General features: G+C 49.6%; 1 protein-coding gene across 2 annotated transcripts in view; it reads right to left on the bottom strand.

The window, feature by feature from the left end:
• Positions 1–4,080: 4,080 nt before the first annotated feature.
• The window catches only part of Anxa6 (annexin A6), a 53,138-nt gene continuing 45,887 nt past the window's right edge, over positions 4,081–11,331 (bottom strand). For both annotated transcript variants that reach the window (XM_052197812.1, XM_052197813.1), the window contains 5 exons: positions 11,113–11,206; positions 9,953–10,048; positions 8,325–8,383; positions 6,724–6,846; positions 4,081–4,481 (listed from right to left, as the gene is read on the bottom strand). In XM_052197812.1, the coding sequence (XP_052053772.1) occupies positions 4,422–4,481; positions 6,724–6,846; positions 8,325–8,383; positions 9,953–10,048; positions 11,113–11,206 (432 nt within the window). In that variant the 3' untranslated portion in view covers positions 4,081–4,421. The remainder of the gene's footprint in view (positions 4,482–6,723; positions 6,847–8,324; positions 8,384–9,952; positions 10,049–11,112; positions 11,207–11,331) is intronic.

Raw genomic sequence — 11,331 nt, 5'->3', positions numbered from 1 at the left:
GGAGGCTCTCTCTCTGAGCGCGTCAGTTATTAGCAGTGAGGAGCTGATGTCATGGAGTTGGTCTTCTGTCATGGACAGTACTCTGGGAGATGTTCACACATTGGTTTAACTTTATACTCTGAGGTAGACACACCTTTGCTTCCCTCCCTCCTCCCCAGAGAAGGAAAACATGGGACAGGCAGGTCAATGAATTCACTATTGCTAATGGTTGACTGGGACTTGAACCCATGTCTGCAGCCCAAGATGGAAGCTGTGGTGTAGCTAGAATTTCCCTGTGGCCCCCCCTCCATGTGAAATGAGGAAGTTTTCTCTGGCAGTCCTGCTGTGCTGTAGTCTTTAAGCAAGCCATCCTACTAATTGGAACCTTACCTCAGCTGCCTTATTGTAACAGGTGAGTCCTACAAAGGAAGCAATGGCTGGTCCGGTAAAGCTTCTCCAGTGGGTTTGTTGTGGCTTCAACTCTGGCCCCAACTGGGCCAGGATAAGAAAACATCAGGAATTTCAAAGCAGCCAACAGCTACCTCACTGCTGTCTGTTAGCAGAAGTGTGAGCAGATACCAGGCTCTGCTCTGGTCAGGGCAAGCCCCTCCCCTCCCAAGCTGCCACTTCCTTCAGGTGTTTCCTTTTGGTCCCAAAGACCACGGCTTCCGCAAACACTTTCCTGAAGGGATAATGCATGGTCCAGGGATGTAGGCATGCCAGCTGGCAGAGTGCTGCCTGGCAGGCACAAAGCTCTGGGTCCCAGCCCTAGCATGCCACGAGCTACATATGGTGGTACCCACCTGTACTTGGGAGGCAGAGGCAGGAGGATGGGAAGGGAAGTTCAAGGTCATTCTTAAATTATGTAGAGTTTGAGGCTAGCCTGTGCTACATGAGAGCCTGTTTTAAAAAGCAGATGGGATAGAGAGACATCCCTTACGGCTCTTGCAAAGGGACTAGGATTTGGTTTCCCATACACAGTAACTTCAGCTCCAGGGGATCCAATGTCCTCCCTGATCTCTGTAGGTATGAGGCACATATGTGATGCACACATATACGTGTAGGCACTCCCTCAACTCAACAGATAAAATAAAAATAGAAACAAATAACAAAAAAAGCAGTGAGGATTTGGAGGGGAGGTGACTCCAGCCTTGAAGCCCATCTCAGAGGGTGAACCAGATGCTTGAGGGTACAGGTGTTTATTAAGACCCGAGGCCTTCAAAGGACCGTGGAGTTCCCGTTCTAACTACTGTGATGGCCAAATACATCCTTTCTGTGTGCAAGTGATGGTCACCTCATATGTCACTGAGGGAAGTGAGAATTTCTGAGACCCCTTCTGCACCTACAACCTGAAAGCTATCCTCCCTATTTCCCTCTTTGAGTAATCTCTAATGTGGCTCGTGGAGAGAATCAGACAGAAGAGGCATTCATTGATGCCCTGTAAGGATTAGAACCATCACCGTTCATAGCTCTAGCACCTACCGCATAGCAGGTGTCGGTAAGTACATGCTCATGGATGAATGAATGAATGAATGAATGAAGAATTGATGAACCAACTGCTTCAGATTCATAACGGCTGACTTCTGTACAACAGGAATCCAAGGATAGCTTGTGGAGTTGGTGGTCCGTGACTGCAGTCCACCACTCAGAAGCAGAGGCAGGAGAATAAGGTTATCTCTGTCTCCATAGCAAGTTTGCGGTCAGCCTGGCCTACATCATGATATCCAGACCCAAAAAAGGAAGGAAGGAAGGATGAAAAGATATGGCTTGTTCTCCAAGCACAAGGATAACTCCCCCACCCCACCAGCCTTAAAGACTTTCCTGGAATCTAAGAAAAATCATGACATTTCAGACCCCCAGGGACTGGAAGCCAATTCCCATTTCTGCCCCAATGACCTTAGCCTATAAAGCCTGAAATCTTCCCTCCCTCCTGTGAGCAATCAGTGAAGGGCGACAGAAGGGGAGCCGAATGCAAAGGCATCAGAAATGTGCCTCCCTCAACCATCCGTCCAACTCTTCTCTATACAAATGGGGAAACTGAGGCCCAGTGAAGTCAGTGGATAACAGCTGCAAGGTCCCCCAGTGAGGGAATGACCAGACCCGGACTCTCCCAACTGTCTACATGGACAGCTTGTACCATAAATAAGTGCAATAACCGGGATGGGTCAGCCGAGGGGGCGGGGCCAGTTTAGAGGGTGTGGCCAGCTGAGGGGGCGGAGCCGAGTCCTCTGACCAGTGGATAGCCTCCCATCACAGGCCCTGGAAAATCTCAGATCCAAGCCCAGAGCAGTACAACAGGAAGTCCAAGTATAGCTTGTGAGAGTTGGTGGTCCATGGCTACAATCTACCACTCAGAAGCAGAGGCAGGAGTGTCAGGTTATCTCTGTCTCCATCACAAGCGGCTGTGGGAAGATGGATGGAGAAGCGCCTTGGAGCCTAATGGCTCGCCTCTACTCACCTCCCCAGAAGACAATCTACTGATTGCATCGTGCCCTTGAGGAGATCAGAGAAGTGCGGGCTGGTTATAATGGGGGTCCAGGCAGCAAGGACTGGGGAACCTGAGCCACAGGGAGGCTGGGATTTCCCAGGCTCGAGGCGGGTTCCCTGGAAGCGGGAGGAGGAGAAGACGGAACTCGCTCATAAGCAGGTGAAACACTTAGCCTTAAAGGGAAACTTAGGCTGTACAGGGTGAGAGACTCTTGTTGCAAATGACTGCAAGCCTCTGATTTCTCTTTTGCGTGTGTTAGGGAGTAGTGAACTGAAGGGAGTTGGGACTTTTCAGAATCCATAGTTGAGGCAGCAAGCAGACTAGAGCCCGGGCACGCTGGACAAGCTTGAAGCAAGGTTGTGGTTGAGCCATTCCACAAACAGACCGGCCATAAAAGATAAGGGGCATGCTGGGGAAAACTCCTATGGGTCAGACACTATCTGGACTGGAGTCTCCTGTCTCCTGTCCTTGGATGCAGTTTAAAATGACCTTCCTGCTAACAAAAATAAACCGCCCTCCTACATTGCTGATGGCCCGATCTGCACGTATGCCAAAAAAAAAAAAAAAAAACAAAAAACAAACAAACAAAAAAAAAAAAACCCACCCTGCGCGCCAGAATCACCCCGCCAATGTTTGAATCAGCAAATCATGTGTAACCACGCCAACCCCCCCCCCCGACTTTTCCTATATAAACCCCTAACTTTTGAGCCTCAGGGTCGACTCCTCTGTCTCCTGTGTGAGATATGTGTCGATCCAGAGCTTTGATAATAAACTACCTCATGCGTTTGCATCAAGTCAGTCTCTCGTGTTTCCTTGGGTGTACGCTATCCCGAGAATGGAGTGGGGGTCTCCCCAAAAGGAGGTCCTACAGAACATGTGTGGAGGCCTCAGGTGTCATTCCTGAGGAGCCATCCAACTTATTTTTGAGGCAGTTCTGAACCCAGAACTCACTGATTTAGCCTGCTGACGGGCTGGCCACTGAACCACAGGGACCTTCCTGTCCCCAGCTTCCCAGTGCTGGGATTATAAATACATAGTTTTTTTTGGTTTTGCATGTTTGCGTTCACACAGGATCTTGCCATAGATCCCTGCCTGGCCTGAACTCAATATATAGACCAAGCTGGCCTTGAACTCACAGAGCTCTGCTTGCCTCCTTGCCTCCTCAGTGCCGAGATTTAAGGGATGTGTCACCATGCCTGGCCTGTTTGAGTCCTCATGCTTGTACAGAACTTGCTTACGTGAACTATCGCCCTATCGCCCTAGCCCCGTTTCTTCCCTTTTAAAAGAATGAATAAGGTTCAAGGGGTTGAGCTGCCCACTCAGTCTAGAAGGTCAGTGTTAGGAGGGAAGCCAAGCTATTGTGGTGTCTTGTTTTGTAGATAACAAAACTGAGTCTAGAGAAGGGAAGGGGTGGGCCCAGGGTCTGAGGCCAAGGGTGTCGTAGATACAAAATGAACCGTGGACGTGGAAATTCCTAGCTCGGTACTTTTATCAGATTGGACGGTGACAGCCGGGGAAGATCACCCTTCTCTCAGATCTATCTCTATTATCCCGGAATGTTTGCCCAGCACCAGGTTACCACAGCCCGCCCTTCAAAGCATACACATCACTCATTTCGTAGACAGAGGTCTGGTATGTTTTGAGATGTGACGAAGCTCAAGTCAGGCAGGGATGGAAGCTAGGGCGGGCGGAGGAGGAGGCAGAAGGGGTGCAGGGTTGAATGCAATATATGGCTGTGGTTCGCCAGCCACTTAGCCACGAGTGGGAGGGATAACAGAAGGGACCGCCTGGGACCCTCACTGGCTACAGAGTGCCCCAGTTGGATGACAATTCAACTCCACCCCTCGCTTCTTCCTTAGTCTCTGAAGCTGGAGCAATGGCTTGGTCAGGTCACGGTGGTGGCTGGTGCAGTTGGCCACTGCTTGGCAGAGGGGGCCCTCTAAGGCCAGTAGCTTTAGTCCTCTCCGCCACAGAGAGCCAGCAAAGCCTTCATGAAGTCTCCAGAGGTGTCACCCTGGCAAGGTAGAAAGGAAAGCAGAGTGAGGAAATAATAATTCCTGTCTAAACAGCCCAGCATCCTGGTAGCCATTGGCCTAGACATGACACTCAGCGTTTCAGTCACCACACAGCTGCTGTAGCAAGGCCAGACGGACCTCTCCAGACACACCTGTGACCCCCAGGAGCCTGCCCTTTAGGGCCCGACTCTGCTGAGCTGCTAGGCATCAGTGCCTCCTCTCCTTTTGGGGGGCAGTTGAGACCCCGTCTGCCATCCCAGCTCCTCATGTCCAGCCAGCCCCGCAGCTTCCCACAGAAGGGCGTGAGGCCTCCATCTTGCCCTAGGGAGCCAGGCACGTTCCTCCACCACCCTCGGTGCCAAGCAGGGAGGGAGTCACTGAACCGAGGTCCATGTCTGCTGCAAAGCTGATAGGCATTACTTACTCTGATACATCGCAAGGGTCTGTCTGTAGTCAAGCCAGGGAGTGAGACTCACCCCAGAGGTGCATGTCCCCATTTAGAAGGAGCTTCTATTGCTTATAATGGTGTTTTGGTTTTAGAGACCAAAAGTCTCATGTGGCCCAGGTTGGCATCCGACTCACTAATTTGGTCACTGTGACCCTGATTGACCTTTACCTCTCATACCTGGCTACTTGGACAATTGTGAGGTGGGAATATGGCTCAGTAGAAGTGTGCTCACTTAGGGTGCACGGAGCCCAGCTTCAATTCAGAGCTCTACGTAAGACAAACAGAAACTTTACAAGGGGGGCTAGGGATGCGGCTCAATTGGCAGGCCGCTCGCCTACCAAGTGTGAAGCCCTGGGTTTGATTCCTAGCACTGCACAGACCAGATGTGGTGGTCCACACCTGCAACCCCAGCAAGAGGGAGGTGGAGGCAGGAGGATGGCAAGTTCAGCGTCAGCTCGGGTGACACTGAATTTAAGGCCAGCCTAGGCAACTCTTAGTCAGCCTGTCTCAAAATAAGAAATACCTTCTTTTTCTTGTTTTTGATTTTGTTTCGAGACAGGGTTTTTTTCTGTATAACCTGGCTATCCTGGAACTCACTCTGTAGACCAGGCTGGCCTCAAACTGACTCTGCCTTTCAAGTGCTTGGACTATAGGCAGTCACCATCACCACCCAGCTAAATAAGAAATTTCTTAGGAAGGGTCTGTGTTATAGCTCCACGGTAGAGTGAATAGTTATTATGTTGTTTTAGTTCCCACTACCAATAAATTAAAAAATATTGACTTGCGTTCTTTAAAGAGGTTAATTTTGTCGTATGTAAACTAAATAGTATGGTTGGCACCACAGTTAGTGCTGGTAACCTGTTACCGCCTTACCAGCCTGTAGACCACACTACAATAAAATTACAAAAAGCCAGGGGCTGGAGAGATGGCTCAGTAGTTACGAATGATGGTGGCTGTTATTGCAGAAGATCTATCTGGGTTCGATGAACAGAACTCACAACCACTGTAATGGTTTGTATACGCTTGTCCCAGGGAGTGGCACTTGGAGAAGGAAGTGTGTCACTGTGGAGATGGGCTTGGAGATCTTCCTCCTAGATGCATGAGGATGCCCAGTCTGCTCCTGGCTTCCTTTGGATAAAGATGTAGAACCCTCAGCTCCTCCTATACCATGCCTGCCTGGATGCTGCCATGCTTCTGCCTTGATGACAATGGACTGAACCTCTGAACCTGTAAACCAGTCCCAATTAAGTGTTGTCTTTTATAAAACTTGTATTGGTCATGGTGTCTGTTCACAGCAGTAAAACCCTGACTAAGGCAACCATCGTACCAAGGTTCTTGGGGATCTGCCTTCCTCCTCTGGCCTTCATAGGCACCAGACGTACATATATGCAAGCAAGCAAAACAACCATACACATAGAAAAAACCAAAAACCAAGAAACCAAAAACAAACAAATAAAGAAACCCCAGAGATGAAAAAAAATCATGAGGGGCACATGAGAGGTGACTCAGCGGTTAAGAGCACTAGCTGCTTTTGCAGACAACCCAGGTTCGGTTCCCAGCGCCCACATGGCAACTCACAACTGTCTGTAACTCCAGTTCCGGGGGATCTGTTACCTTCTTCTGAACCCTGTGACTGTGACGACCAGCAGGCACCAGGCATTCATGTAGGCAAACACACATATGCATAAAATAAAAGGAATATTTTCACAGCAAAACCAATGGGGCAGGTCTGCCTTCACTCGGCATTGGCTGGTAATAATCCAAGAGCCCACTGAGCAGCAATTCCTCCTTACTTCAATGGCTTGGTGTAGAGACTTGTCATATTTCTCAATAAATTCCCTCCGGACGTTGAGCAGATCTGTCTCACTCCGGGACACCATCACCCTGGTGAGGGTCTTCTCATCTGTGCCAGCACCCTGGTGGAGCCAAAGAGAGATGCATGGAGCAGGAAGGAAGGGCAGAGCTAGGTCATGTGACATCAGACCATCCCTTCTGCCTTCCCAGACCAGGCGGCCATTTCATCCTTGTGTGGAGGACTGTGCAGACACAGGCACAGATGACCAGTATGGGCTGAGCAGGCCCTGCTAAAACTCTCATCCAGCTGGCACCTCAGAATGTAACCTTGCAACAGAGTTTTTGTCTTGTGGTTTAGATGATGACATAGCCTCCCCCCAAATTCAATTCATACATTGAAGGCTTGGTCCCCAGTGCAGTGTTCAGAGCTCGAGATTTGGGGAAGCAGATCTTAAGGATTCTGAGATACCGGATGGGCTAGTGTATTGATGTGTATACAGTCTGACCACATTGCTAGGGAGCGGCGAAGGTGAGGGCCTAGCTGGAGGACGTGAGGTGTGGTGTCCGAGGATACACTCTGTCCCTTGTCCCTTCTTCCCTCTCTGCTCCAGGCTATCTGCCACACCCACCCTGCCACGACATTCTGAATCACCACAGGCCCAAGAAATGGGTCAGGAGGCCATGGACTGAAGGCTCCAAAACTATGAGCCCAAATGCTTTCGTTCCTCTCTTAGGTTGATGTTTTTCTCCCATCCCAGATATTATACTACAGATATGGAAAGCTAATTACCACACCGTTGTGATGAGTTAAAATGAAGTCATGTTGGATTAGAGTCACTGGGTGGCTCTGAGGAGTGCAAGGAGACAGGCACACATAAGACCATAAAGGCAGAGGCTGGAGTGATGCAGCCAAACCCAAGACATACAAGGGTTTTCTGGCAGCCTCCAGGAGGCAGGAGAGGGACTGCAGGGATGGGAAGGGAAGCCAACCTTGCTGATGCCTTGATTTTAGAACCAAAAGAGATTTTGCTCCTGTCCTTCAGTTTGTGGGAACTTGTTATAGAAGGCCTAGGAAACTAACCAGGGTCTGGAATATGTGAGCACCAGGGCTCTTTCTCCTCTCCCTCCAGCTCTGCCACTTACTGGGTGTGGGCCAAGTTTAACTGTCCTATGCCACTCTCTGTTCTTCTATGAAATAAGGGGGTTCCCACAGGCCCGTAGAACTGCCGTGGTCACAGAGGTGGGCACAAGGCTCAGGACGTAGTGAGCTCTCAAGCAGCCGGGTGGATCGTTCACTGATATAGGGCTCTACCCGTGCACAGTAGCTTGTGTACCGACATCTCTGTTCCCTCCCATCAGATGCCAACAGCAATGCTCTTAAGTTTTGGCAGCCAGAAATTTGTCAAGATGTCACAAATGTCCCTGAGGGCTGGGCATAAATTCACCCTTGATTGATAAACACTGTGTTTGGGCCAAAAGCAGAATGCTGATAAACAGAGTGGGGTGAAGAGCAGCCTGAAGCCCTCATCTGGGGGAGCGCGCACATCTGTGTCTGTAGGTTTGGGAAAGTCAGTGCTTGGAAACAGGCCAGATGCCATACCTTCATAGACTTGTACAGTTTGTCAGCAAAGAAGAGAGGCTTGTTCTTGACACTCTGAACTGTAGGGGAGAAGAGAGAGGAGGGGCATCTGGTCAGAGGCTGTGTGCTCAGACCCTGGGCAGGGCTTTCTCTACTACAGTCGCCACCCTTCCATCCTACTTACTGTCACCAACCTACTAGATCATTGCTAACCTTCCATGCTTATGCCCCTCCACAAAGCTTCTTCCTTTTCTCCTCCCTCTGCCAACCTCTCTTTCCGTCATGAGCTGAATCTCTCCTGCAGTGAAGGAGCTCGCAGCTGACCAAGGTCAGCAGAATAGTTAACTGGGATTTAAGTCCTAACGGATGCTGGATACAGGGCTGTCACTTTTGAGGGCATTAAAAGCATGTGAGAAGATGGTTAAAGATTGAACTTTAGGGTGTGGACACACACACACACACACACACACACACACACACACACACACACACACAGAGAACAAAACCAAAAACCAAAAACAGACTCCACTATAGAGATTCAGATTCTAGAGACGTTCTGAGTGGGCTGTGGCATGTGTGAGTGTGTAATGACTTCGATGCCACTTGAGAACTGGGTAGAAAAGCCAGTTTTCATGTCCCACTGCAGATATGCAGAAGCTGACACAGGTTCTGCTGTGCAGGGGCATAATAACAATCAAGTGACAGTTCCTACTCAGCTCCCCGGCTTCCAATTGCCATGCTGTCACTGTAGGTGGTGAAGAGCTATTGTAAGCACCTCCTCCATTTATCTAACCTAAAACACTGTTCCTCCACGTTTTTTTTTTTTTTAGAATTCCTGAGATTCAAGATGCATTTTGCAAGTTGATAGGAAATTTGAAAGCCTTCTATCGCCACCTGCTGGTAAGATCGTGTATATACGTGATGCAACAATATGCTTAGCTATGTATGCATCCATACATACAGAGACCCAAAAGGGAAAGAGACCTTTTCAAAATCAAGACCTCCAGGCTGTGAGGTAGTTTAGCAGGTGAAGGTTGTTGACCTAAGGACCTGAGTTCAACTCCTAAGATCCACAGAATGGAGAGAACTCTGTGGAATTCTAAAGTTTTCTTCTGACTGCCCATACCTGTAAACATGCATTTATGCATAGACACGTGGCATAAATAATACAATGTAATGAAAAAATTAAAAGCAAAAAGCTCAGAGACAAGGTCTAAGGAGGTATCTCAGTGGCAGGCTATGGTATGAGAGAATACACTTAAGGTATGTCTAGTGTATGCATGCAGGGTGTACCCTGTGAATGAATGCATCTTGCATGCTATGTATACATGTCCTGTGAGTCTCATGTGTGCATATATAGTATGTCTCATGTGTGGTATATATGCATACAAACACATTCCAGTCCTGTAGAGCACTGCCCTTCTTGGTGTCCTGGTCCTGTCCCTGGGATGCTCACCCTGCCTTCTATAACCTTGAAGATGTCCTCTGGCTGTCCCCCACAATCACGCCTTGGCAGGGGAGGTGATCTGAGGTAGCATTTAGTTCCCAGTAACAGCAGCAGAGGATGGTGCTAAAGCCACATTCCTTTAGGGAACCTGCCCACATTCCCAGCAGTACCCCAGCCCCTTCCCCTGGTGCCTGGCAATTACCGATGGCCACAAATGCATCCTTGACGTCCCCAGACATCTCCTTCTTGATGACGTGCTCAATGTCATAGTTGGTCATCTTGATGAACTCCTGGAAGACTGGCCAAGAAAAATGAGGGAGAGATGAAGTCCAGCTGGGGAGGGTCACTTGACCCACTACTCCATGAACGGCCCACATGAGCCGGCCACTGGGTAGCTGGCCATGTAGGAGTGCCTCCAGGTCTGGCCAACAGCCCCAGCCCTTGGCAAGTTCTTTTGCCCCCGGTTGATGTGTAAAAGAAATGCCTGACCACCAGGGAGGCCTTGCTCTCTGGGCTCCCTCTTATTCCCTGACAGGGTGGGATGGAGCTTACTATATAATAATTGAAGTGACACCCAGGAGGCTCTGCATGCCCTGCACAGACCCAGAACTTTGTTTTGTTTTGGATTTGTTTTTTTCAAGACAGGGTTTCTTTGTATAGCCCTGGCTCTCCTGGAACTCACTCTGTAGACCAGGCTGGCCTCGAACATAGAAATCCGCCTGCCTCTGCCTCCCAGAGTGCTGGGATTACAGGCGTGCATCACCACTGCCCGGCTTAGAACTTTATGTTTATTGTAGGTTTTGTATCCTAGCAACCATGTGAGGTACAACTAAAACTCCAATCCCTAGATAAGGGGATCAAGGCAGAGAGTTAGTCACTTGCTTAGCCACGCAGTGGATACGTAGGGGACTGGAATCCAGGCAATCCAGTGTTAAGCACAAAGCATCCAAGTATTGAAATGTTCTGAGCAGGTACATGCAAGACTACAAAGTCTCAGAGGGAGGGGACTTCAGGTTGGCACTGCACACCTCTGTGGTGGCCTGTCCTGAGCCATCTCATCCCTCTCTGCTTTGTCCCAAAGGATCATGACAACATGCCTCAGAATCCTTAACCCTGCATGTTTATGAGGTGAATCAGCTAGTCATTCCTTATCATAGGTGTGCCATCTGCTTTGGTAAGGAAGGGAAGGAGTTGGCTGAGGAGAGGCCAGAGCTCTGGAGTCCCCTAACACTTTACCCCTGAGGAGAAGAGAAGGAATTAGGCGCTTGGCTGATCTGCTCTCCACAGAAGGTTGTGAGGCTCAGGTCATATTTTGGGCTCCCATTGCTGCACTAGAAGGGGAAGGGGGTTCAGCAGACTCACCTCTGCGCAGGTGGGGATAGCTACGTGTGCACAGGACGGTCATGAAGCGCGTCTCCAAGGAAGTTTTGTCTCCGCTGGGGGTGTCTGCTATCTCCTGCAGAGCCCGGTTGGGGCAAGGGTTTAGGGGGAGGCGTGAGAAAGCCATAGTTAGTACTTACTGTCTCTGCTGAGGCTCAGGTTGGGGTGAGAATAGCCACCCAAGGGGATTGAGGTTGGTCC

The sequence above is a fragment of the Apodemus sylvaticus genome, chromosome 10, assembly GCF_947179515.1.
Source record: "Apodemus sylvaticus chromosome 10, mApoSyl1.1, whole genome shotgun sequence".
NCBI lineage: Eukaryota > Metazoa > Chordata > Mammalia > Rodentia > Muridae > Apodemus > Apodemus sylvaticus.
This window is presented reverse-complemented; position numbering and strand designations above follow the sequence as displayed.